Source organism: Chlorocebus sabaeus, chromosome 13, assembly GCF_047675955.1.
Source record: "Chlorocebus sabaeus isolate Y175 chromosome 13, mChlSab1.0.hap1, whole genome shotgun sequence".
Taxonomy (NCBI): domain Eukaryota; kingdom Metazoa; phylum Chordata; class Mammalia; order Primates; family Cercopithecidae; genus Chlorocebus; species Chlorocebus sabaeus.
In genome coordinates this window covers 59,913,451-59,939,515 of record NC_132916.1, presented here as the reverse complement: position 1 = coordinate 59,939,515, position 26,065 = coordinate 59,913,451, and the positions used below count along the sequence as shown (strand labels likewise).

The 26,065-nt window shown below is 34.3% G+C and overlaps 1 protein-coding gene across 16 annotated transcripts in view; it reads left to right on the top strand.

The window, feature by feature from the left end:
* The window catches only part of AHI1 (Abelson helper integration site 1), a 223,168-nt gene that overhangs the window by 54,859 nt on the left and 142,244 nt on the right, over positions 1 to 26,065 (top strand). For all 16 annotated transcript variants that reach the window (XR_012095048.1, XM_073022494.1, XM_073022495.1 and 13 more), the window contains 7 exons: positions 249 to 381; positions 4,442 to 4,565; positions 9,583 to 9,812; positions 11,532 to 11,638; positions 13,177 to 13,295; positions 14,416 to 14,546; positions 15,861 to 16,001. Coding sequence is in view for 15 of the 16 variants with exons in the window: in XM_073022494.1 (XP_072878595.1) it covers positions 249 to 381; positions 4,442 to 4,565; positions 9,583 to 9,812; positions 11,532 to 11,638; positions 13,177 to 13,295; positions 14,416 to 14,546; positions 15,861 to 16,001 (985 nt within the window). In the remaining variant the exon portion in view is untranslated. The remainder of the gene's footprint in view (positions 1 to 248; positions 382 to 4,441; positions 4,566 to 9,582; positions 9,813 to 11,531; positions 11,639 to 13,176; positions 13,296 to 14,415; positions 14,547 to 15,860; positions 16,002 to 26,065) is intronic.

Below are 26,065 nucleotides of genomic sequence, written 5' to 3'. Positions count from 1 at the left end.
TATTCATATTTAGGTGAATTAAGTACTAGTTAAACATGAAGAACAAATCCACTTTAAAAATTTCATAGGCACTCATTCTCTTTTTGCAAAGTAATTTACTATGGTTTTTCAGCGTTCTGTATACTTGTTTTTCCCTTTCTCTGCGTCATAAAAGGACTTAAAAAAAACTACAGTAATTGAAATTAAAAACTAGCCTTTGCATTTTAATGTTTTCTAATTTATTATTTTTTAAATGTATGTTTTTTTAGGCTTGCCGTATCCCAAACAAACACCTCTTCTCACTAAATGCAGGAGAACGAGGATGTTTTTGTCTTGATTTCTCCCACAATGGAAGGATATTAGCAGCAGCTTGTGCCAGCCGGGATGGATATCCAATTATTTGTGAGTAATAATCCTACCTGTTTAATCTGATTGTAGTCTGCATGGAGGACGTTCTTTAGTTTTTTAAATTTGTGGAAATCTTAACTTGAGTAATCCCCTGTACTACTCAATTAAAGAGAACAGATTTCTTCAAGTAAAGAAAGTTCTTTTATAATAATTTTACACTTTTCTATACAATAACTATTCAGAAGTAGAATGAGAATGATCAAATGAAAGATGGTAAATTTATTTTTAAAACATGCAGGAGGATTTTTGTAAACATTTTGCATTTTAAATATAGAAATTTGGAAACAAGGATTAATATGTCTCATGGGGAACATGAGTCCAGTGTGGTTAGTTGATAGCAGTGATGATGTGAGTTACATAAGCCCCCTAATTTGCTGTTTAGTGGAATACAAATAATTGACTCAAGAGTACCTAGATGAAAACTTCTCATTATGGTAGGGAGAAGTCAGCAGAGAGGCCAAGCAATTATTTCTGTACCTTTAGAGACTTTTTAAAGTGAGCATTAACCTATAGACTTAGAAGCATTAAATACTCTTGTTTACTTCTGCCTCAATAGTAAAACCAGCTCTCCTCTGCAGAAGTAGCCAGCTCCTTGTGGGCATCTGCCCTAAACACTAGATCTTACTGAACTTTTCTCAGCTTAGCACAGTTTGCTATTACTTGGTTGATTCCCTTTTTTTATCAGGGACTCATAATTGACTTGGTGGGCATTTATTAAGTAGATATTGCTCCCCACGAAATAGTAATACATTTTAAAAATAAAAAATCACTTGTGTCATTTGATTACCACTATGCTATTTTAAAAATTCATCAAAAACCCATATGTAGAGGGATAAAAGGTTCTTAGGAAATGCTCCTAAGTTATTAATAGTAATTTATTTCTTTTGCATAGTGAAAGAATTATTTTATTCTGATTTTATGTTTTAAGAGCTTCTGTGATAAATATCTTATTTATGCTTAAATAAACCTGCTTAAAATGCTATGTAGATTGAGATATTGCTTAAATATCAAAAATAGAGGAGGAAGAGGAATCTTTGTCTTTGGTTTTTGACTATTTGATTATGATGTGTCTACTTGAAATTCCTTTAACTTGTTGTATGTGCAGATCAGTGTTTTTCATGAATTTGAGAAGTGTTCAGTCATTCTTTCTTGAAATGTTCAGTTTGGCCCTTTTCTCTTTCTTCTTCTGGGAGTCCCATTATGCCTCTGTTGTTACTCTTGGTGGTGTCCCACAAGTCTCTGAAACTTTTCTGTTTTTCTTCGTTCTTTTTCTGCTTTTTTCAGACGGGATAATCTCAGTTGACCTATTGTCAAATTTAGTAATTCTTTCAGTTTAGATCTGCTGTTGAGCCCCTCTAGTGAATTATTTATTTCAGTTATTGTACTTTTCAACTGTAAAATTTCTAGGTAGTCTTTTTTTATAAATAATATCTGTCTCTTTATTGATACTCTGTTTTTTGGTGAGAAATCCTTTTCACACTTTAATTCTTTAGACCTGGTTTTCTTTAGATCTTTGAATATATTTATAACAGTAGATTAAAAGACTTTGTTGAGAAAGCCCAGGGTCTGGGCTTCCTCAGTTTCTATGTAGACTACTTTTTCCCCCTGTGTGTGGGCCACTCTTTCCTGTTTTTTCCATTTCTCATAATTTTGTGTTGAAAACTGGATGTTTTAATAATACAGTGTGGCAGCTCTGGAAATCAGATCCCCCCGTTTCTCCCCTCACACCCACCCAGGATTTATTTGTGCAGTTAGCTTTGTGATTTTGGACTAATTCTGTAGTCTTTACTCTCTGTCATGTGTTGCCGTTGATGTCTGTGCTCGGTTAAGTTAGTGGTCAGACAGCGATTTTTAAATACCCGAGTGGATAGGTCTCCTGGTCTTTGCCAAGGGACTCTGTGTGTGTTGGGGTATACCTTCAATGCTTCAATAGGCAATCTACAGCTCTGCTTTAGCTTTACTTTCTGTTTGTGCTGAGCCACTTCAGGTCAGCCCGAGTAAGAGGTAAAGACTCTTAGGTCTTTCTTGGTTGTGCATATTGCCTTCACATACATGCATGGGAATCCTCCTAGATACCCAGGAATATTTTGGAGCTTATCAGTGTCCCCTATGGACATCTCATTCCTAGTTTTTTGTTTTGTTTTGTTTTTTGTTTTTATTTTAAGTTCTTTGGTGAGCGTCGTCTTAGCCTCACTTAGTATCAATGCCTCAGGCAGCTGTGATATTATATGATGCCGTGGGTGGTTGTGACATGCACCTTAAGGTTAGGGCTGTTCTCCCAGAGCATGCTGTGAGCCAGGTCAAATAAAGGCAGGCCCTGAGAGTGGATCTTTCCTGGAGGGCCAGACTGCCAAATATTAAGAAGTCTTTGGGGATGGGGTTTTAGGGAGCATCAGACCTGTTCTGCCCCACCCAGTGGCTGTTAATCTCCTGATTTTTATTGGTTTTTAAGGCTTCTTTAAAGTTTGAGACAGGAATGAGAACATGGCAAGTTAAAACACCATAATAAAGCTCAATGTTCTTACCAAATTCAGCCATTTTTCTTAAATACTCTTCAAATCTTTGTAAGCTTTACTTAATTTTCAGAGTTCTGAAAATGTTGATTTTTGACAGTTTTTGCCAGTGTTTTTGCTGCTTCTGTGGGGAGGAGATTTTTTTAAGACTCTTATTTTGCTATTCCGCAAGTACAGTAGTCCTTTTTCCGTAGGGAATGTGTTCCAAGACCCTCAGTGGAAGCCTGAAACCTCAAGTAGTGCTGAACCCGATTGCCATCAGTAGAAACACGTCTGCTCATGCTTTCCATCCACAGATTTATATCTTTTCCATCTTAACAAAGTACTTACCGTGCACTAAAGGCCATTACTTTTGTCATTTGAGGTGTGACAGCAAAACTAGCACAAACCTCTTTTTTGTTCTTCACAATTTCACAGATAGATTTTTACTGTAGATCCTAGCAACTTCAACATACACTTTTTTTCTTTCCTTTTTAAATCAAGAACTTTCACCTTTTCACTCAAAGGAAGTACTTTATGGTTTCTCTTTGGCATATGCCAATTGCTAACATTATTACTCTTGCACTTTAGGGCCATTAAGTAAAATAAGGGTTACTTGAACAAAAGCACTGGGTGACAACCAGTCTGATAACTGAGACAGCTACTAAGTTTCTGATAGACAGTTAGCATCTATAGCATGGATACATTGGACACAGGATAATTCACATCCTGGACAGATGGAGCTAGATGGCACGAGATTTCATAGCACTACTCAGAATGATGTGCATTTTAAAACTTAGGAATTATTTGTTTCCGGAATTTTCCATTTAATATTTTCAGACCATGGTCGACTGCTGGTAACTGAAATCACAGAAAGTGAAACTGCACATAAGCGGGGACTGCTGTTATTTCTGAACTGCTAAGTATTTTAAAGGGCAATTGATTTTTACCACTAGATGGAAGCAGAGACTTGGAAACTTTGTTTTTCTGTGTTATTATCTTAGATTTCATTGTATGTTTAAACATATGGTAAAATACCACAGTGCTTTTTGTGTCTGAGTGAGTCGTTGTTAATTCCCATACTATCCCTGATTACTATCCCTGTTCATTTTAGTATTAAAATTTACTTTTGACAATAGCACAATTTAAATTTCTCATTATTTCAAATAATTAAATTTTTGGTTGGCATTTAGTTGATTTTCAGGTAAAATAATAATGAAAGCCCAAATTATAGAATATTTTAAGTGAATTGCAATGTAAATATTATTATTCAACTGATAAATTTATTATTAAAGATTCTTAGGGGATTTCTTTAAAGAGATGAAAAAATTGACAATTGTAGCAAAATTATAACTCATAATTTTGCATGTGAATTTTTATGTAAAGCAAATGAAAAACTATTCTTAAGTAAATTTTGAAATTTTCGTTATGCTGCATGTATCTTTGGTTATAATTTTGTTATAGACTGTTTATGTCTAAATAATATTAAATTATGTATTTGTATATTATTGGATTAAGGATTTCTGTCTGGAAACCTACTAATTTCTAAATATTTTCATTAGTATATGAAATTCCTTCTGGACGTTTCATGAGAGAATTGTGTGGCCACCTCAATATCATTTATGATCTTTCCTGGTCAAAAGATGATCGCTACATCCTTACTTCATCATCTGATGGCACTGCCAGGTTAGTATCCTTGAGAAGTACTTATGTGCATACTATTTGCCATCAAGAAAAGCAAAGAGAATATAAAGTGATGTAACTACTCTTATGCTCCAGTCATATTTTACCTATGAAGGGACTGTCATAAATATGCATCATGCAGACTGATTCCGTAAATTACAGTAACACTTTTTAAAGACATTTTTCTTAAATGTCTTTTATTTATGTAGTATATAATATTTCTAGTCCACACCATCTTTAAATGATCATCATGTAAACTAATTAATGCTTCAAGATGAGGTTAGGGGTTATTAAACACCTGAGATTTTTCCTAGAGCATAAGCTCTTGGTGGCAGGGATACTGTCTTCACTGTTGGCTGGATATGCAGAGGCTAGAATCCAGTGGTGCTCAGTACATCACAGTAGAGGAAATAAATATGTACCTTACATTTTAAGATTTTTATAGATTGGTTAAACATTTGCATTTTTCAGAATGTCAATCTTAAAAATAATTTATCCCTTTTCAATTTGATAAATATCACAAAAACATTTTAAAAGCGAACTTTTAAAGTTTCATTTAACCTTTTTTTAGTTGCTTGCTCTACCTTGTAACTGACATGTAAGCTGTTGAGATCCATGCTGAATTCATTGTCATTTACTTCTGCCTTCTCTCTTAACAGTTCATTTTGCTTTCAGTGTTTTGACCACTTCTACTGATCTTGCCAACCTCCTTTTCTGTATAAAATGTCTAATCAAGATGTTATCATTATTGGTTAGTTTTTATTTAAATGAAAAAGACGAGAATGAGTAACAATTGACTTCCTTCTTGGTCATGCTGGGAACATTCTATTACTCCCTTTTGACAATATCCTCAAGAACCTATCTGATCTGTTCTTTTAGCACAGCCATTCTGTCTAATGCCAGGCCATACTAGAGAAAAATATTTAACTTTGCTGAGGTGTGACTTTGGATTTTAACATCACCTAAGCTGTCATCTCTGCTGAGAAATCCTTTTACTTTACTCAGCTTCCTTTTCTCATTCCTCTGGCAGCAGATCCAAACTTACCATGAACATTCTCTACAGTAAATCACAGTCTTCCCATTTCATTAGATGACTATCTTCAGTTTAGATGAAATTTAGTCAGACATGAACTTCATCTATTTCCCTCTGATTTCCCTCCTAATATCCATAGATATGTCCATTTTTAATCTCTGTCCATCTCTTAACAAAGAGGCATGAGACTGACTTTTTAAAGGCTATTTGACCTGTACTTTTAATCTCAGTCCCTGAAAATTTGTATTACATCTACTAGTCTGATGAATATCTTTCCCTCTATTGATTGTGTCCTCTCATCTTAGAAATAGGCTCAAATGGGCCGGCTGCAATGGCTCATGCCTGTAATCCCAGCACTTTGGGAAGCCAAGGTGGGCAGATCAATGGAGGTCAGGAGTTCAAGATCAGCCTGGCCAACATGGCGAAACCCTGTCTCTACTAAAAATACAAAAATAAGCCGGGTGTGGTGGTGCACATCTGTAGTCCCAGCTACTTGGGAGGCTGAGGCAAGAGAATTACTTGAACTGGGAGGTGGAGGTTGCAGTGAGCCGAGATTGCGCCATTGCACTCCAGCCTGGGCAACAGATTGAGACTGTCTCAAAAAAAAAAAAAAAGAGAAATATGCTCAAATGGCCTTATCTTAAAAACATCATTTTTAATTCTTCCTGCCTTCTAGACTAGCCCATTATTTTTCTCTTTCTACACCATCAGAAGCATTCTACACATACTGTCTTTACTTCAGCCCAGTTATTCTGGCTTTCTTTCCCACCATGCTACATAAACTTCTTTCTTCAAGAGGTTGGCAGTTTTTTGCTATTTTTAAATCCATTTGGCCAGTTTAACTCCTGCTATGCTTGCTTTCACCTTGCCAGTTTAACTCCTGCTATGCTTGCCTTCACTGTAGTAATTGATTATTGACCAGTCTTGAAATATTTTGAATTCAGGTTTTCATTGACAACCTCTTCTCTTCTCTTTTTATTACTCTGACCAGTTCTATCCATTCTCTTTCTCTGTTTCATTTTCTTCTGCCGATTGTCTATATGTTTTATCCCCAGGATCCTTTACTTGGTCATCTCTTGGTTTTATATGCTTATCCTAGTTTCTCTTACCTTCCCCGGCTTTGACTCTCACTGATATGCTAATGACCTCTAGCGCACACCTTTTTTTTATGAATTTGACTTCCTATTACACGTTTCCATTTAAATGGCCCATTGCCACCTGAAATCCAAAACCAAACTTACCGATCTCTTTAAATTTTGTTTTCCTCCTTTAATTCTCTTACATATATTTTAATGGCATCCTTATCCACCATCTCCCAAGCTGAAAACTCAGAGTAGTGTTCATCTCTTCTTTCTTTCTCATCACTTCTTTCACATCTAACTACCACTAAAGTCTGCCAGTTCTCCCTCCTAAAAGGCTCACAATTTTGTCACATCCTCTCTATCGTGTTTGCTTTAATTCAAGCCCTATTTTGCTATTGACCTCAGTGTTCAGTCTCTAAGTCCTCTGTCTCTGCTGTGCTAAAATTATCTTTCCGTAACTATCTTTCATAATGCCTTAATTTTTTAAAAGACTTTACCCATTGCCCCTTGAAAAATTTTCCAGTTCCTTAGCATGGCCTAACAGGCATGTTCCTCATTGACTCAACATTCTTCTCTCATGCCCTTCCCCGTACCCTTTGCTTCACCCACGTAATCTTTTGAAACACCCTAGCATCTTATCTTCTTTGGCATCTTCCTGCCCTTTGAAACTTACCTACTTTTCCTATACCTAAATGACCTTCTCCTACCCTTGCTGACTAACTCATTCGTTTAACAAAAATTAAATGCCTTTTGTGAGCTCTCATAGGTTTGTAGTTATTAGTTAAAATCCAGCTCAACTTCTGTTATTCCTTGAAGCTATCTTGGGTTTCTGCACACAATACGTAGTATATTATACTAAAGCACACATTTTTTCCTTATTTATCTTTAAAACTGATATTAATTTAGGACTGTTTACATCATTAAAATAGTATTGTGAAAGCATTAACTGAGTGAAAAGAGAAGCATTGTGGCTAGCATCAAAACGACAAGGAGATTTTTGAGAGAGGTAAGGAATACTTGTAATAAATGAGCTGTTGTCCAAAGAAAGAGAATTAGAATTGCAAATGCTCACAAGTGGCAGAAGTATGGATTTCTGTCCATGTCTTCGCCTTCTTTATTCTTGAGGATCCCTGACACATATTATTGTCAGTGTCTCCTAAGTATTTCCCACTTGGTTAGCTCTCTGCCATATGGATTTATCCTAAATACCCTTATTTAGTTATCCCCAGAATAATCTGTTTTTCTCAAATCAACAACGCCTAATACAGTCAGAAAGATTTTTCCATGTATAATGGCTCCCAAACAGGCCTACATGTCCCCACTATTCCCTCTTCCCAAACATACGGCTTAACTTTGGTATGTTTTTTCTTTCCCAAATCTAGTAATTTTTGTGTGCGTTCATTCAGTCTTTACAAGTTTGTGTTTCTTTGTTCTCTATTATCTAGTCTGATTTTTTTTCCCCAAGCCCATTTATATATACCTTTGAATGTCAGATTCTCCCATGGCCTGAGTAACAGAAGCCATCATTGATTCCAGTTCAGTTTTTACACAAAAAGCTTTACTTTTTTTTTTTTTAAATATTATGTCTAATTATATTGAGCTGTTTTGAAGATGTATTTGCTTCATTTCTGCCTGTTATATAGTATTTTAAATAATACTACTAAGATTTATTGCCAAACAACTGAGTTTTTTATCTTTTATCTTTTTAATATTTTCCCAAAATTAGTGGTTTTATTCTTCTAATAGGCATCATATTTCATATAAATATGCTTATTGAAAATATACTGTGGTAAAAAATGTTTGTGCAATTGATTCATGTGCTTTATTTTTACTCGAAAACATGTTCTTTCACTTCCTCTATTATTAGTTTGGATTCTTAGTAATTGAAGATCATATCCTATATTGTAAGCAGCTGCTGAGGAACTCATAGAATATTATTCTTGAATAGAAACTGTTTTTTTTTTCTCTTATCAGTAATCTTGTAACAGACATACTTTGCTTTAGTTTTCAAGCAGTGATTAAAAGGATGAATACAAATCCCATATTTAAAATTAATATGTTCTTCTAATTTTGATAACCAAATATATTTTAAAAACCAGTGCTTCACACTTATATAGCACCTGTATATTGGTAGCTTTCACCTAGTTTTATACATTGCTAGAAATGCAGAGTATCTAACAGATTAACCCTTAGGAATTTACTCATTTGTCAAGACTGTCGCAGTGATTATAATCTTAATTTTTTTTAATTAGCCATTATTTAGAGGACAGGATAATGAGTGTTAAACAAAAAGGACGTGCTTAATGTAGGATAGTCTTTTCTATCAAAATGTCTTAGTTATTTTAATCTTATTTTACTTGAGAATTCAAAATATAATAATTTTAGTATCTCTTTTAAATCTTTGAGATTTTCATTTTTACTATCTAGGCTTTGAAATTACAAATATAAAAGTTAATAGACTATGCTATTCTCTAAACCCCCATTAATAAACATTTTGTAAAAGTGGTGTACACAATGTAAATGGGAAATCATTAAAGTTTCTCCCTATATATTTTTTATGCATATTGTACTAAATGCAATATTTTACCAACTGTTCAATGTGTGTTTAACCAATGGCAAAATAGGTAGGTTTAAAAAACAGTTATTAATTTTATAGTATAGATTACAATTAGTGGATATAATATGCTGGATGATAACTATAACAAATAACTTTGTCATAATGTGAAAATTCCAGTCATCAAATATGAAATCATCATCATATTTTTCATTGTTTTAAAACTTAGTTTATCATTGGTTGTTGTCAGTTGCTTACTTAAGGTTCATTGGCTATGTTGGTTCTTAGAAAAACTGTTAAAAGAAACTTCTGCTTTTCAGAAGCAATATGTGACTTCTTATCCTTTTCCAGGATATGGAAAAATGAAATAAACAATACAAATACTTTCAAAGTTTTACCTCATCCTTCTTTTGTTTACACGGCTAAATTCCATCCAGCTGTAAGAGAGCTGGTAGTTACAGGATGCTATGATTCCATGATACGGATATGGAAAGTTGAGATGAGAGAGGATTCTGCCATGTTGGTCCGACAGTTTGACGTTCACAAAAGTTTTATCAACTCACTTTGTTTTGATACTGAAGGTATGTCAGAGACTATGAATGAAGACCAGCTATGTGAAGAATTTTTTTTACCAGAATAATAGTGATCGAGGCTTGAGAGGGTTATGCACTGATGATTGTGCATATTTAGGTGTATGCTTGTTTTGCAGGTCATATGATAGATTTGACATTGAAGGAGTTCTGTTTGTAATTTTTAAGTTATTAAATTCTTAAACATTTAAAATTGCATAAATATATTTCTTTGGACTGGTGATTATCATTCTTTCTTTCAAGAACCTTAAAATTTGCAAACATATAGAAGGGAAATTTGCAATTATTTAAAGTAAGAATAATATAGTGGCTGGGCGCTGTGGCTCATGCCTGTAATCTCAACACTTTGGGAGGCCAAGATGGGTTGATCATGAGGTCCGGAGATCAAGACCATCCTGGCTAACACGGTGAAACACCATCTCTACTAAAAATACAAAAAATTAGCTGGGTGTGGTGCTGGGTGCCTGTAGTCCCAGCTACTTGGGAGGCTGAGGCAGGAGAATTGCTTTGAACCTGGGAGGTAGAGGTTGCAGTGAGCTGAGATCGCGCTACTGCACTCCAGCCTGGGTGACAGAGTGAGACTCCATCTCAAAAAAAAGAATAATGTAGTATGTCTTAAAGATGTAAAACATAAATCATTTTATTATCTGAAAGAATAAAGAAATTTATTATATCTATTAAATAGTCACTTTTTACATAATTTCAGAGACTAGGCATGTAGGCTGTCACTATAATTAATTGGCATGGGATCCAGATCAAAAGGATAATACTGCTGATTTACTCAGTTCAGCTGTAGGGATGTTAATAAATTTGGAACATATTCAGGAAAGAAAGGTATCTGAAAACTAACTCTGTCATAATAGCAGTAGTTCAGATTGTAAAAGAGACATAAAGACTTTCTTCAACTATTTGGCCGTAAGATACCCAAATGTGAAAAAAAAAAAAAAAAAAAAAAAAAGGAAATTGGTCCATTTTACTCCAATGGGTAGAGGTGGGCCAAAGCTGTAGAAGGTAGATTTTCTTCATTCAGAATTACAAAGAATATTTTAATACAGGAAGCAGTTCACCAATTGAATAGCTGTTTTGTAAAATACTGAATTCACAGTTGCTGAACAGCCATCTGTTAGTGGTGGTGGTGAGATATTCCTGCGTGGGTATGAAGTTGAACTTTCTGAGGTCTGTCAACTTCAAGATGATTTGACTCCAAAGAATTGATGTTATATTGGAATACCTGTTATTTATTATTTTATTCATTTCCTGATCATTTAATGAGTTTCTACTGGGTCTCAGGTATTATGCTAACACTATGTATTAGAATATAGGTATTTTTCTAGGACTCCAAAACAGATTTATAGGTTAATAAAGTGAGAAATAATGTTACATGTAGGATGGTTCAAATTACTTGGCTTTGGAATATGAGCCATATACACATGTACTGAGAGGCTCATTTCTTTTTGTAGTTAAATTCAGGTAAGTGACAAAGGGAAATAAGTCATCAAAAATAATTTAAAAGAGTAAATAATTCATTTAAAGATAATTGGGGTTTGTTTGTGAGTTGCATTTTGATTTTTGACTTTTTTAAACTGAAGTACCTTTTAATAGCCCTTCAATTCTTTGACTGTTTTATTGGGGTATGGTTTCCCCTAGTCTCCTATTATTTGTTTCTAACTCTGGGACATTCATAAGTGAGTAATCTTGTTTTTTAAATAGGTCATCATATGTATTCAGGAGACTGTACAGGGGTGATTGTTGTTTGGAATACCTATGTCAAGGTTAATGATTTGGAACATTCAGTGCGCCACTGGACTATAAATAAGGTATAAAATCATATTTTATATTATGGGATTTAATTAAAGAAGTTGGAAAACTCCAGTCACATGACTTTAAGATAGGATGTCAGGACATTCTGTTCTCTCATTTCAAAAAATTAACACTTTCTTTTTTCTTTTCTTTTTTTTTTTTTTTTTTTTTTTTTTTTTTTAGACAGAGTCTTGTCCTGTCACCCAGGCTGGAGTGCAGTGGCCGGATCTCAGCTCACTGCAAGCTCCTCCTCTCGGGTTCACGCCATTCTCCTGCCTCAGCCTCCGGAGTAGCTGGGACTACAGGCGCTGCCACCTCGCCCGGCTAGTTTTTTGTATTTTTTAGTAGAGACGGGGTTTCACTGTGTTAGCCAGGATGGTCTCGATGTCCTGACCTTGTGATCCGCCCGTCTCGGCCTCCCAAAATGCTGGGATTACAGGCTTGAGCCACCGTGCCCGACCAATACTTTTCCTTAGTCAATTATCTATAATTAATTAGCACACCCTCCTGGTGGCTGATTGATGATGTAATGAGTTAGTGAAGATTTTTAAAATTTCGGCTAGATGTTAGTTTCACTTTTTTATATCCCATTTGCACTGTGGCATTCAGTAATCCATTGGGTGACATTTATGCTAAAATGAGATGTATGTTATATTACCATCAATAAGTAATAATTTATATTTTCTGTTATATCCTTTTTCCTTGGTCCAATAACATCTCTAAAAACAGTGTTCTCAGTACTTTGTCAACACTGGTGTCTTTCAGAGTTATGTAATTATTATGAAAGTCTGTCATTTAATCACAATAATTATTTCATTTGAAATTTGCTAAATGGAAACAAATGAATAAGTTCTTTCATTGGGGGCTGGAGTGTTTTTAAGACAGCTTGTAAAGCAATTTTGTTAGTGTACATTTTTTACTTTTTATTTAAAAATACAAATGAATCATTAAACTTGAATTTGTTTTATATAAATTGATCCAGTTTCTGCCTAACATATTATACCTTTTTCTTCAATTTTTCTTAATAATGACAGTAGTTGAAAAAAGACACCCTAAGTGAAAAATAATTTTCATGAATTTTAATTAAATCCATTGAGTCTGTCAGATCTGTTGAAAAAGCATTTCATCTGTTGTTAGAAATTCTTATCTAAATAAGAATAGAAACTTGAAAATTAATTTTACATGTGGTTTTGAATTTATAAAAATTGGAAGCTTCTTACATGATTTTAAACAAAAAATTTAATGTTACAAGATGTGTTTGTTGGAAGTGCTTCTTGTTTGGGATTGACTAAATTTTGGGAAAGTGAACATACTACAAAAACACATAATAATTCAATGTGCATTTACACATTGCATAACAACACAAAAATACAGTTCATCAGCTTTATTTTCAACCCTAAACTGAAGTTACTCAGAATCCTTTTGCTAACAATTATAAAGCATCCTATACTGCAGAATTGGAAAAGATATTTTAAGATTAATTTTGTACCCCCAAAAACGTTTAACATTAGATAAACTTTTCATTAGTACTTTTTTTTTTTTTTTATCATTTTAGGAAATTAAAGAAACTGAGTTTAAGGGGATTCCAATAAGTTATTTGGAGGTTCATCCCAATGGAAAACGTTTGTTGATTCATACCAAAGACAGTACTTTGAGAATTATGGATCTCCGGATGTAAGTATATTTCAGTATTGACAGGATAAGTACTCACAGAATAAGTAATGAATTAAATTATATTTATAAAATTCGGTAGTGGTTCTCAACTAGGCAGTGTCCCCACACTCACTAAGGAACGTGTGGCAGTATCTGGAGATTTTTTTTTTTTATGTTACTTCTAGTATCTAATGAGTGGAGATCAAAAATATTGCTAAGCATCCTACAGCCCATAGGACAGTCTCCCTAAAACAATTATCCAGCCCAAAATGTGAATAGTTCTGAGGCTGAAATGTAGTTAGTTGCTTTTATTTTCACAATTAAAAAAAAAGAAACTTCTACCTTCAACAATGATATTGATTGATACTGATATTATCACTGTGATACTGTTACAGCATTAGTATATTATGATATAACAACAAGGCAGGGCTTGTGATTTATACGTCCTTGTTTTTTTCCTTTATTTCCAAATAATGGTGAACGTAGGGAAATATCCTTCCTGTAAAAGGTAGAAGCAGCGTTCTGGGAAAATCAGCATGGACTTCTAGTGCACTTTTGTTTGGTGTTAGAGATGATAATAGTGCCTACCTGGCACAAAGTATGTGCTGAAATGGTGTTTACTATTTTTTCGTGAGTGCAAAAATATGGAAGACTATGTACCATATTTAGCAGATGGTTTAATAATATGTTTTATCTAATTTTTTTCGGAGATCAAATATTCCTTGTATTATTTTAAAAATTCATCAGATAGAAGACTATATGAATATAAAAATTCTATCCATTATTTTAGTAACCAGCTCAAATGCTATCCATAGTCTCTCTTTCTCCGTAGCTAGAATTAATTTCTCTTGTCCAAGTTTGAAAAGAACTTTTCTGTTTGTCTTTTGCAGTATGTTCTACATCCACCTTCTATTTTACATTGACATGTTTCTCCTCTCTTGCTAAATTATAGACTCCCTGGGCTCTTGGGACTAGCTCTCCTTTATTCTGCATCCATTATATTATAGAATGTCTCCCATATGATAGATTCTCAAAAAATGTTTGTTGAATGGAAATTAAGTATTTAAGAGAAAATATTTTATACCACTAGTCATTTACATGATTAAGACAGTTGCATTTGTAAAATCTTTTCTGCTTGTAGATTAGTAGCAAGGAAATTTGTAGGAGCAGCAAATTATCGGGAGAAGATTCATAGTACTTTGACTCCATGTGGGACTTTTCTGTTTGCTGGAAGTGAGGATGGTATAGTGTATGTTTGGAACCCAGAAACAGGTGAGTATTTATTGAACTTTAAAAATCGTTTGGGGAGGTACAGGGCTTTGAAGAAGTGTGAAAATTCTACCATTTTTATGGAATAATTTTCAAGGAAATTCTGCTTTCGGGTTTTCGATTATGTTTTTTAAGATTAGAAAGCCTTCAGAGGAACTTAGCTACAGCCTAAACTTGTATTAAATTTTGTTCTCTATTGCTTTAATATCTTTATGGATTTAGAATTTCACATTATAATTCAAGGTTTGTTCTTTCATGGCCTATGAGACATTGGTGATCTTAGAAAATCGTTTAATGGAGACTAACACAAAGTACAAAATGTTACCAGCTGAATTTGGAATATGATTAGGTAGACAAATTGTTAAACATCTATAATATATTTTCATTAGTAGCAGAAACATACCTGTGAAAGTTTTGATATCTGAAACTTAAATAGCAAGTTACCTGAATTACTGCAATTCAGTTTTTTTTCCAATAAATAATTACATTGGGAAGCTCATTTGTGCCTCACCTTTGCTTTTCAAAAGAAAATCTAAAGCTACATGAATGTTTTTAATAAGAAATTGAAAGAATTTCATAAAAATAACTTTAAAATTTCTTTAATGAACAGTATTTGATTTTTTCCTTGTTTATTTTTGTATTCTTTCTGTTAGGCATTTTGACTAATCAGCTAACTTAGGCTTTTGTTTGAATGTTTCCTGTACCGTGTTTTGATGCTTTAGCATCAATTCAGTAGTGTCTCCCTCCCCTTCAATAAATGAATCTAGATTCTTTGCTTTTTGATTCCTGACTGATTTTCCTGCGTTCCACAGATCTCTGCTTTAGACATCTTTTAGGCCAGAGTCATAAGTATCTTTCAAGCAAATGGGTACCTCAAATAGCATCTGGGAAAAAAAAAATGGAAAAGTTAATCCTTCACCAAAACTCACCCAACTAGAGTTTCTTTAGTTTTAGAGTCCTGTAATTTCTCCTGTAGTTCTACCCAGAGTTCTCTGTCATTTGGAGTTTGCTTAGCTCTGTCCAATCTCCAATCTCAGAGTCATATACCTCTCTACTTCCTTCTGTGCCCTTTGTCTTTCTTTTGTTTCTTGAAAACCTCATTGAAGAGGTAGAAAGTAGAAAGAGGAGGGTCAAGGAAATGTAAAATAAAGATAATTTCTACATTGTTACTCAAACATTTTTAAATATTTGAGGTTTTCACATAAATAATATGAGCATTACTATATTTTCTAATAAATGGCAGAATAATCTTATAACAAGATTTATCTGATATGGATATGCTCTGATAAACATTTTTTAATCTCTCTTTTTATTTAGGAGAACAAGTAGCCATGTATTCTGACTTGCCATTCAAGTCACCTGTTCGAGACATTTCTTATCATCCATTTGAAAATATGGTTGCATTCTGTGCATTTGGGCAAAATGAGCCAATTCTTCTGCATATTTATGATTTCCACGGTAAGTCCACCACTTGGTAAGTAAAGAATTTTTAGAGTAACATTTACATTTAGACTAAACCAGGAATCTGCCTGCCATTTAAATACTGACCAAAGTACACCTAACAATTGTGCCCTTCCGTTGGAATCACAGAAAGCTAGCCACCAGTTTCTTTGTAAATCAATTTAAATAAATAGAATCTACCTAAAAATTATTTGGAATATGTTAACTAAATTTAAGAGGTAAATAACACTTAGGAAATACAGATCTTTAATGTTTTCGGTTGTCTATTGAGTTAATATTTTATCCTATGTTCTTAACTAAAGCATATAGTTTTAATAAGTTGTAGTTTTGAGAGTTTCTTAACATAAAAAGTAGGGGGAAAATCACATGTCAGTGAAAACATCACCTGGAATTAGAAATCTAATGTCTTTCAGGTCTGCAATTACACTATTCTAACATTCTGAGAAATAATAAGGAAATAAAAAGTTTGGATACCTTATTTTTCAGGGACAGTGTGGTATTTTAATAATTCTTTGGATTTATGCTAGTTTTCATATATTTCTTTAATTTCTGTCCTGAAATTAGAATTCCACTCTTCTATATTATACTGTTAGTGCTGTCATTCTCAAAATTGCATTTCTGTTTTCTTCATATATTCTTGTACAAAAATGAAAAGTCTTCGTTAGTTTCTTTGATTTGCTTATGGAAAGCTATGTGTATTAAATTAATATAGATAGAATTGATTAATGGTTGTGATAAATACTAAGTTGTTAGGCAATTGAGTTATAAATCTGAAGTTCTCGATCACAGTATGGATTATATTATGCCTTCCTGGGTGAATTATGCTAGAAAAAAATGTTTTCTAGCATAATTTATTGTAAAATCAAGATTTAATCTTATTTTAAAGAATTTTATAGAGAAGAAATCATTTCTGCAACACATACTCAGATTTATAGAACACTATTACTAATGGTGGAATTGTCAACCAACACAGTACCATTTACTGTTACAAGCAGACATTAGCAAAAATAAGTACTGCCTGATTATAGGAAAAAACAGATGGATTCCTCAAATCATTCAATGTCCAAATCTGGTGTCTAGTTTCAACATGTATCCTGAAACAGTTCTCTCTTTGTACCCACTCTAAATCTTCACATAAATGAAGAGTTATACCAGAGTACTTTATATTTGGAACTGTTATACAGGAAATAGGCAGCACAGTTATTTCCTCAGACTCTTAAGAGATTTTACAATAGTCTTCATTCAATTTCTAATTTGCTTTTTATGCCTTTGAAATTTTCACTACACATACACATTAAAGTTCCACTCTATCTTTTCTTCAAGCAATTTATTTTTCGTCACTGACAGAGGATTTTATCATCAGATTAGCCCAGGATAGTTAGGTTTGCCAATTTGGTTTTTAGGCAATAAGCATGGAAGTCCATTCCAGAGGCATAGTAGTAGAAAGAGCTAAGCATTTTAGGAGTCAAAAAAAACGGGGTTTAGGCTCTATTCTCTTCCTCTAGTGACCTTGCACAAGCGTCTTTCCTGAAGCTCCATTTTCGTATCTATTAAAAGGTACTACAGTACTAGTACCTGTCCTACCTAAGAGAGGTATTTGTGAAGATACTGTGAGACCATGACTGTGAAAATACTAGGTAAATTGATAAGCACAGTATTGAAACAAAAGATAAAATGGGTTGTCGTGCTTTTCCAACCAGTATACACTTGACTATATGTAAGAATTTCTGTTTTAATATGCTGATAAGCATCTCTACATAGAAAGGAGTTGAAGAGTTTTTTTCTCCTCTCTTTTACTCTGTTGGTCAGTCTTTCATTTATTAAAGTATGTTTCTTTCCAGGTCAATTTATTAGAGTATAAATGCATAAAATTAAAAACATAATGTTATTTCCACACTATCTTAATGTGCAAGAGGAAGAATTTCCATGAGCATTTTAGAAATTAAAATATTCAAATAATAGGCACATTAAATTAAAATTATTTGTGCAATATATCACAAACACAATTTTTGATATGCAAACACACCTTTACAAACAAGTTAAAACTCAAAAATGTTTCAACACATTCTCCCAACTTGTTGCTATTTTTAAAAAGAGGAAGCTTAGGAAGAAGTTAAGTAATCTTAAGACATCTAAGATTTAGCAGAGTTCTTGTGAATGGTATAGATCCATAAGAAAAGTGTAATGTTTATTACTGACCTATTAGAGTTTTGTCTATTTTATTTTTTAGTACAGGAATATTTTGCTCATAATGTTTTGTTTGAAAATAAAGTTTACATATGGCTTTTACAAATATTACATAAATATTTTAATAGTATAAAATTCAAAAAAACACAAAAGACTTCAGAGATTTTTAAGTGGTGATTTAAAAAATTATCAGATAATTTTCAAGGAAAATGGAGCAAGCTTATTTTTTTTATAAGCTAAACAAGCTGTGAATGAGACCACAGTGGTAACTAAATGTATCATCCATCTTTCAGTTCTAGCAAAATCTGTGAAGAGTTAGCAAGCATCTTTCCCTGGTAAACATATGTTCAGGTTGTGGTCTTTCGGGTCTTTCATTCTACTGACTTTTTGCTTTTTTTGGTAAGAAATATGATTTTTACTTTCAGAAGGCAGTTTTATTTGCCTGATGTTGAAAGGGTTAATCATCCAGTAATACAAAATTTAGTCACAGGGTACCACAAATAATGTACTTTTAGGATTCCCATAATAACAGAGCACTAGTCAGAGAAACGGCTTCTACTGAATTAAATTCATGAAGCTAGACTTCAGTTAATGTTTTGTTATTAATCAATATTTATTCACCTCGGTCTCTAGGATATTGTTCTAAATTTAATAATAATTTTGGTTAATACTTACATAGCATTTTCTTTGTTTCTGGTACTGTTTTTAAGTTTCTGCAATAATCTTGTGACATAGGGGCTGTTATCCTCACTTTACAGGGGCCATGGCTTTAAATCAATGCAGTTTGCTCCTGGAGTCCATGCTCTTATTTGCTACACTAAATTTCCTTTTCAGCACATTTCTTGAAATATTAGTTTCTAAATGTCTAATAATCAAACCTTGTTTTTTCTACAGTACAGTTTTTTCTGTGTTTCTCTGTGGAGTATGTAGTTTCCTTGTATTTTCTATACTTTGTAAGAAGCAAAGATGGAAGCTTGTTCATCTTTTTCCTACTAGTACCTACCCAGAATACTGACACATAATAAATACGCGTGTAATGTTTTCAGTGGAGTCAAGTCTAATTTGGGAAGTTCTCAACATTATTTGATAATTCTACGTAATAAGGCTGATTTTTCACTAGGTGGCAATGTCTCCTCTGAACCAGTATTAACTCTGGAGTGCTTTGTAGTTGTAGTATCTTAGACAAGACAAATCTTTATTAAGCACCTGTTGTGTGTCAAGTAGAGCTGTGCTATGAAACGCAGGAATCAGACTCAGATTACCATTCTTTTTTCTAGTCCTTTGTACTTCCTAGTTAGTTGATTACATCTGTAAAAGAAATTTAAACCAAAAAGCAGTTTTTGACATGCTGCTGACATGATTTTATTAATACATTTCATATTAATTAATGATAGCCTACATTGTCATTATTAACAAACATTTTTTATATTGTGACACATTTTACCAGAGTTCAGGGCAACATGTACCTTTAGTTTCCTATAAAATTTGTTCCTATATAAAATTTGTTTAAGGCTCATTGCCAAGAAGCATGTGGTATTTATAATGCCATATGTCTAACATAGTACCTGTCTTATTACTGATATGCAATAAATGAATAAATGTTGGCATTAACAATTACAAATCCTGCAGAATAGCATTTTTTTCCTTAAATTTTATAAAAATGTATACTGAGAGGCATCATCAGTTAGTAAATTTGGGGCTAATAATAGTGGTAGTAGTAGCTCATATTTATCAAGCATTTAATGTGTCTTCCACGCTTAGGAGCATTTTACATCCGTTATCTCATACCATCCTTCTAAAACTCTTCAGTGTAGGTCCCATTATTATCCTCATTTTGCAGATGATGAAACGGAGGCACAGAGAAAACAATAATTTTCCTAAAGTAACACGGTAGTAAAGCCACCATTTGGTTCTAAGCTGACTCCAGAGTCCATGTTCTTAATGTATTAAGCTATCTGTCTTAGGCACTTATTTAGTCTTTGCATTTCCTGATCATGAAGTAAATTTAAAAGGTAGCTAAATATTCCTATGGTAAAATGTGTTGTTGGTTTTCAATTTCAGCATTTAGGAGAACCCCCTTAAGAAAAGAAGTTTGCTTAGCTAGCATTATTAATAGTTCACTCCTTTAAAAATGTGGGAGGTGGCTGGGTGTGGTGGCTCACACCTGTAATCTCAGCACTTTGGGAGGCTGAGGCAGGAGCATCACTTGAGGCCAGGAGTTTGAGACCAGACTGAGCAACATAGTGAGACCTCATCTCTACATACATACATATGTACATACATACATACATAAAAATAAAAATTTGAGGAGTAACGTAATTATGGTGTAATAAGCCATTATGTTCTTAATATAGTTTAAAATACAAATATTCTTTAGTATATAGCATTGATTTTTTTTTTTCTTGAGACAGGGTCTCCGCTCTGTCACCCAGGCTGGAGTGCAGTAGCATAATCACAGCTCACTGCAGCCTCAACCTCCTGGGCTCAAGCGGTCCTCCAACCTCAGCCTCCCTAATAGCTGGGACCACAGGATACTCGATTAATTTCTTGTGTGAATTTTTTGTAGAGACAGGGTTTTGCCATGTTTGAGACGAGCCTAGGCCTGGTCTCAAGTGATCCGCTCACCCTAGTCTCCCAAAGTGCTGGGATTACAGGCATGAGCCACCATGCCTGGCCTCATTACATTTTAATATAACTCCTTTTACAATATTTTTGAAATAAGATAATGTCTAGTAGAAATAAATTTAATACCTACAGTTTTATGTGCAATATAGGTACAATGTAGTGGTTTTCTATATTGGAGATAGCTATTTGTATGTATTTATTTGTAATACCATGTACATACAGTATATCTACAAATGTAGAAATACATTTGTTTTCAATATTCTATATGGCATTCATTTCTAATACGAATAATTCAAAAGCACATTCAGATATCATAATTCTCATATGAGATTATATCATTAAAATATAACTAATAGTAGGGCAGAATTTTAAACATTTATTTTTAGCCTAGTAGGAGAAATTAAAAGATAGAAATGCCACATTTTAAGACATGCCAAAACTACTTATTTCTTGGTTATATGCTGAAGTACCTATTTTAATATTATTCACATAATAGGTACTTTGATTTGAGAGTTTATGTCATTCAAGAACTCAAAACATATGGAAAATTTAGTCAATTTGATAGTATTGAGCATAAACCAGAGCCCTGAATTCCTCTTTAAGGCATTTTTTAAAATGCTTACAGTGGTGTTTTTAATTGCACTAATGCATGAATGATACGATGTAAAATAGACAACAACAAAGACTGGAGTAAGAGAGCGCTGGCATTCTAGACAAAATACTGCCACTCTCTGTTTGACCCTGGTCAGATGATTTACCTTTCTGCACCTGTTTTTTTTTTTTTCCACTTGTATAATTAGAATAGCATCTATTCTATCTTATATCAATATTTTTATCAAAGGATAAAATGAAACTATAAAATGAGGCATGAAGCATAAATACAGGCGTACCTTGTTTTACTGGTCTTTGCTTTATTATGCTTCATAGATATTGCGTTTTCTACAAATTGAAGTTTTGTGGCAATTCTATGTTAAGCCAGTCTATTGGTGCCATTTTTCCAACATTGTGTGCTCACTTTGTGTGTCTCTGTCACATTTTCATAATTCTCAAAATATTTCAAACCTTTTCATTATTACATCTGTCATGGTGATCTGTGATGAGTGCTCTTTGATGTTACAGTTGTAATTGCTTTGGGGCACCACAAACTGTACCCATATAAGATGGCAAACTTAATTGATAAATGTTGTAAGTGTTCTGACTGCCCCACCCACCAGCCATTCTCCCATTTCTCTCCCTCTCTTCAGGCCTCCCGCTTCTCTGAGACACAGTATTGAAATTAGGGCAGTTAATAACCCTGCAGTGGCCTCTAAGTATTCAAGTGAAAGGAAGAATTCCACATCTCTCATTTTAAATCAAAAGGTAGAAGTGATTAAGCTCAGTGAGGAAGGCATGGAGAAAGCTGAGATAGGGCAAAGGCTAAGACTTTTGTGCCATATAGTTAGCCAAGTTGTGAATGCAAAGGAAAGGTTCTTGATCAGTGAACACACAAATGACAGGAAAGTAAAACAGCCTTATTGCTGATATGGACAAAGTTTTCGTGATCTGGATAGAAGATCAAACCAGCCACAGTACCCCCTTATGCCAGAGCCTAATCTAGAGCAAGGCCTCTAACTCTCTTAAAGTCTACAAAGGCTGCGAGAGGTGAGGAAGCTGCAGGAGAAAAGTTTGAAACTGGCAGAGGCTCATTTATGAGGTTTAAGGAAGGTAACCATCTCCATAACATTAAAGTGCAAGGTGAAGCAACAAGTGATGATGTAGAAGCTGTAGCAAGTTATCCAGAAGATCTAACTGAGATCATTGATGAAAGTGGCTACAGTAAACCACATATTTTCAATGGAGATGAAGCAGCTTTCTATTGGAAGAAGATGCCCTCCAGTAGTTTCATAGCTAGAGAGGAGAAGTCAAACCTGGCTTCAGAGCATTAAAGAACAGCCCACTGGTTGTGGCAGCTCATGCCTGTAATCTCAGCACTTTGAGAGGCAGAGGTGGGCGGATCACTTGAGGTCAGGAGATCGAGACCAGCCTGGCCAACATGGTGAAATCCTTTGTCTACTAAAAATACAAAAGTTAGCCAGATATGGTGGCGTGCGCCTGTGGCTGAGGCAGGGGAATCGCTTAAACCCAGGAGGCAGAGGTTGCAATGAGCCAGGATTACACCATTGCACTCCAGCCTGGGTGACAGAGTGAGAGTTCATCTCAAAACAAACAAACAAACAAACAAAAAAACGACAGGCTGACTCTTTTGTTAGGGCTAAGGCAGCTGACGATTTGAAGTTTAAGTCAACGCTCATGGACTATTCCAAAAATCCTAGATCTCTTAAGAATTACACTACATTAGACGTCTTCAAGGAGAACTGCAAACCACTGCTCAGGAAAATAAGAGAGGACACAAACAAATGGAAAGACATTCCATGCTCATGGATAGGAAGAATCAATATATGAAAATAGCCATACTTCCCAAAGTAATTTATAGATTCAATGCTATCCCCATCAAACTACCATCGACTTTCTTCACAGAATTAGAAAAAACTACTTTAAGGCCAGGCATGGTGGCTCATTCCTGTAATCTCAGCACTTTGGGAGGCCGAGGCAGGCAGATCATGATGTCAAGAGATCGAGACCACCCTGGCCAACATGATGAAACCCCATCTCTACTAAAAATACAAAAATTAGCCACGCGTGGTGGTGGGCGCCTATAATCCCAACTACTCGGGAGGCTGAGGCAGGAGAATCGCTTGAACCTGGGAGGCAAGGAGGTTGCAGTGAGCCGAGATGGCACCACTGCACTCCAGCCTGGGTGACAGTGAGATCCGGTCTCAAAAAAAAAAAAAAAAAAAATGAAAACTACTTTTAAATTTCATATGAAACCAAAAAAAGAGCCCATATAGCCTAGACTATCCTAAGCCAAAAGAACGAAGCTGGAGGCATCATGCTACCTGACTTCAAACTATACTACAAGGCTACAGTAATCAAAACAGATACCTAGACCAATGGAACAGAACAGAGGCCTCAGAAGTAACGCCACACATCTACAACCATCTGATCTTTGACAAAGCTAACGAAAACAAGCAATGGGGAAAGGATTTCCTGTTTAATAAATGACGTTGGGAAAACTGGCTAGCCGTATGCAGAAAACGGAAACTGGACCCCTTCCTTACACCTTATACAAAAATTAACTCAACAGGATTAAAGACTTAAACGTAAGACCTAAAATGATAAAAACCCTAGAAGAAAACCTAGGCAGTACCATTCAGAACATAGGCATGGGCAAAGACTTCATGACTAAAACACCAAAAGCAATGGCTTACCCAGTAATGGGATGGCTGGGTCAAATGTTATTTCTGGTTCTAGATCCTTGAAGAATCACCACACTGTCTTCCACAATGGTTGAACTAGTTTACAGTCCCACCAACAGTGTAAAAGTGTTCCTGTTTCTTCACATCCTCTCCAGCACCTGTTGTTTCCTGACTTTTTAATGATCACCATTCTAACTGGTGTGAGATGGTATCTCATTGTGGTTTTGATTTGCATTTCTCTGATGGCCAGTGATGATGATCATTTTTTCATGTGTCTGTTGGCTACACAAATGTCTTCTTTTGAGAAATGTCTGTTCATATCCTTTGCCCACTTTTCGATGGGGTTGTTTGTTTTTTTCTTGTAAATTTGTTTAAGTTCTTTGTAGATTCTGGGTATTAGCCCTCTGTCAGATGAGTAGATTGCAAAAATTTTCTCCCATTCTGTAGGTTGCCTGTTCACTCTGATGGTAGTTTCTTTTGCTGTGCAGAAGCTCTTTAGTTTAATGAGATCCTATTTGTCAATTTTGGCTTTTGTTGCCGTAGATTTTGGTGTTTTAGCCATGAAGTCCTTGCCCATGCCTATGTCCTGAATGGTATTGCCTAGGTTTTCTTCTAGGGTTTTTATAGTTTTAGGTCTAACATTTAAGTCTTTATTCCATCTTGAATTAATTTTTGTATAAGGTGTAATGCGTTGATTTTTTAGACATAATGCTATTGCACACTTAATAGACTACAGTATAGTGTAACCATAACTTTTATGTGCACTGGAAAATTAAAAACATACGACTTTCTTTATTGAGATATATGCTTTATTGCGGTAGTCTGAAACCAAACCTGCTATATCTCTGAGTAATGCCTGTGTTATTAGAGTTCATGAACTAGGCTGCAGTTGGGAAATTGTAGCTATTCTCTGTAGCAGGGTATACATGACACATTTTCAGTTGGATAACATTCTGTGTGATGATTGATAATGGAATAGGAACCAACAAGAGCAGAATAGCATGTACTGCAGGGGATTTGCAGATAGTTGATTCAATTTTGATATCCAGCTAATCAATTTGCCAGATGCTGGTAGATGCTGTCTCATTTGATTAGCTGTAAGACTTGAATCTGCTGCACATTACTATATAGATTTTGAACAGTTTTATTAGTAATATTTCAAAGTTCTAATTCACTTACAAGGTATGTCGAGGAAATATAGAATTGCTAACAGGCCCTGCAACACAGGCTACAAGAATTGAAGTGTTAGTCTATAGAACTTCTTGGATCCATCAATTCAGTATCTCAAGATTAGCTGAAGGAGGAACAAGTCAGGCCAGATAAAATACAAAAAAAAAAAAAATTCTAAGTCCTGAACATTCACTAGAGAAAGAGATATTTCTTTTGTTAGATGTTAGAGAAAGACAAGGAGAATGCTATGTAACTGCTAAGTGCTGGGAAACGAAGTAGAACTACCAGCTTATAGGAATGATATTATAACTGGAAATACAATAGTTTATAGCTAAATAAATTAGGTATCCAGTAAGATGACCACATACAGTAACAGGACTATATATAATGAAATGTTTTGAACAAAGGAATTAAATGATGAACCAAAAGGGAATCTTATTGTTAATATAATGTAAGAGAAAGAATATGTTGTGATTCCAGGTTCACTTTATTATAAAGTCAATAATGTAAGTACGTAGATTGTAATAATAGCAAACTTTGCATTTGCTTCAAACTCAAAGGGCAGTGGATTAAAATATCTTATTTCCTCCATCCTTCCTCCTTTAAAGATAAAAATCTCTTGAGAAAACCACATTATTTTTTCATAATTGTTTAACTCAAGAACATACACAAAAACACCAAGCTTCTTATATAAATCAAAGGAGTGTCCATCATAAAAACATTTTAAGAATTTTTTAATTTTGTAAAATTTTGAATCCCAAATGATAGCCTATTAGAAGTAAA